Genomic DNA, 539 nt, shown 5'->3' with positions numbered 1-539 from the left:
CCTTACTGTGTGAAGAACCGGCTTGCGGAGATACTGGGAATTTTAGCACCACATCTGGCTTGGGTCTGGAGCTTGGCCTGATAGGACTGGAATCCAAGTCCAGGAGGTTTTCTGTGCTGCGTGACTTGGGCTGCAGCTTGCCATAATTCCTGTCAAATTTCTGTAGCATGCGACTCACCCTGCCTTGCCCCTCCAGCGGGGAGGAAGCCGGTCGTCCCAGCGTGCTGAGGTTCTCCTCGCTTTTACTAAGTGCAGTATCATAAATGACCACTTCCTTCGCGCGTATCTCAGTAACCGGACTACCTCTTCGGTCCAACAGGTCATTGAGAGAGCTATATCCGCTCACCGTGCCGTTCTGCTGCAGTTTCGATGCATGTTTCAAACCACATCGTTCCGAAAAGTACTCCGGGTCGGATTCAATGATGATGATATTCTCAGCGCGTATAGTCCGTATCCCGGGAACGCTGCCGTATAACTCGAGGATGTGCTGAACAGGTCGCGCGGCGTTCTCTTGGCTCTGACGCTTCTTGCGTTCTTTT

The 539-nt window shown here is 52.7% G+C and overlaps 1 protein-coding gene across 1 annotated transcript; it reads right to left on the bottom strand.

Moving 5' to 3' along the window:
- Positions 1-6: 6 nt before the first annotated feature.
- Positions 7-532, bottom strand: LOC107734963 (taperin-like; the record flags this gene model as incomplete). The annotated part of the gene is made up of 1 exon (XM_016546818.1): positions 7-532. A coding segment is annotated over one exon (526 nt), but the record flags the coding sequence as incomplete, so codon positions are not given.
- Positions 533-539: the final 7 nt, after the last annotated feature.

The sequence above is a fragment of the Sinocyclocheilus rhinocerous genome, unplaced genomic scaffold, assembly GCF_001515625.1.
Source record: "Sinocyclocheilus rhinocerous isolate Xijiao unplaced genomic scaffold, SAMN03320098_v1.1 C35587559, whole genome shotgun sequence".
NCBI classification, from domain to species: Eukaryota; Metazoa; Chordata; class Actinopteri; order Cypriniformes; family Cyprinidae; genus Sinocyclocheilus; species Sinocyclocheilus rhinocerous.
The sequence above is the reverse complement of the archived record's forward strand: the minus strand, read 5'-3'. Positions and strand labels throughout refer to the sequence as shown.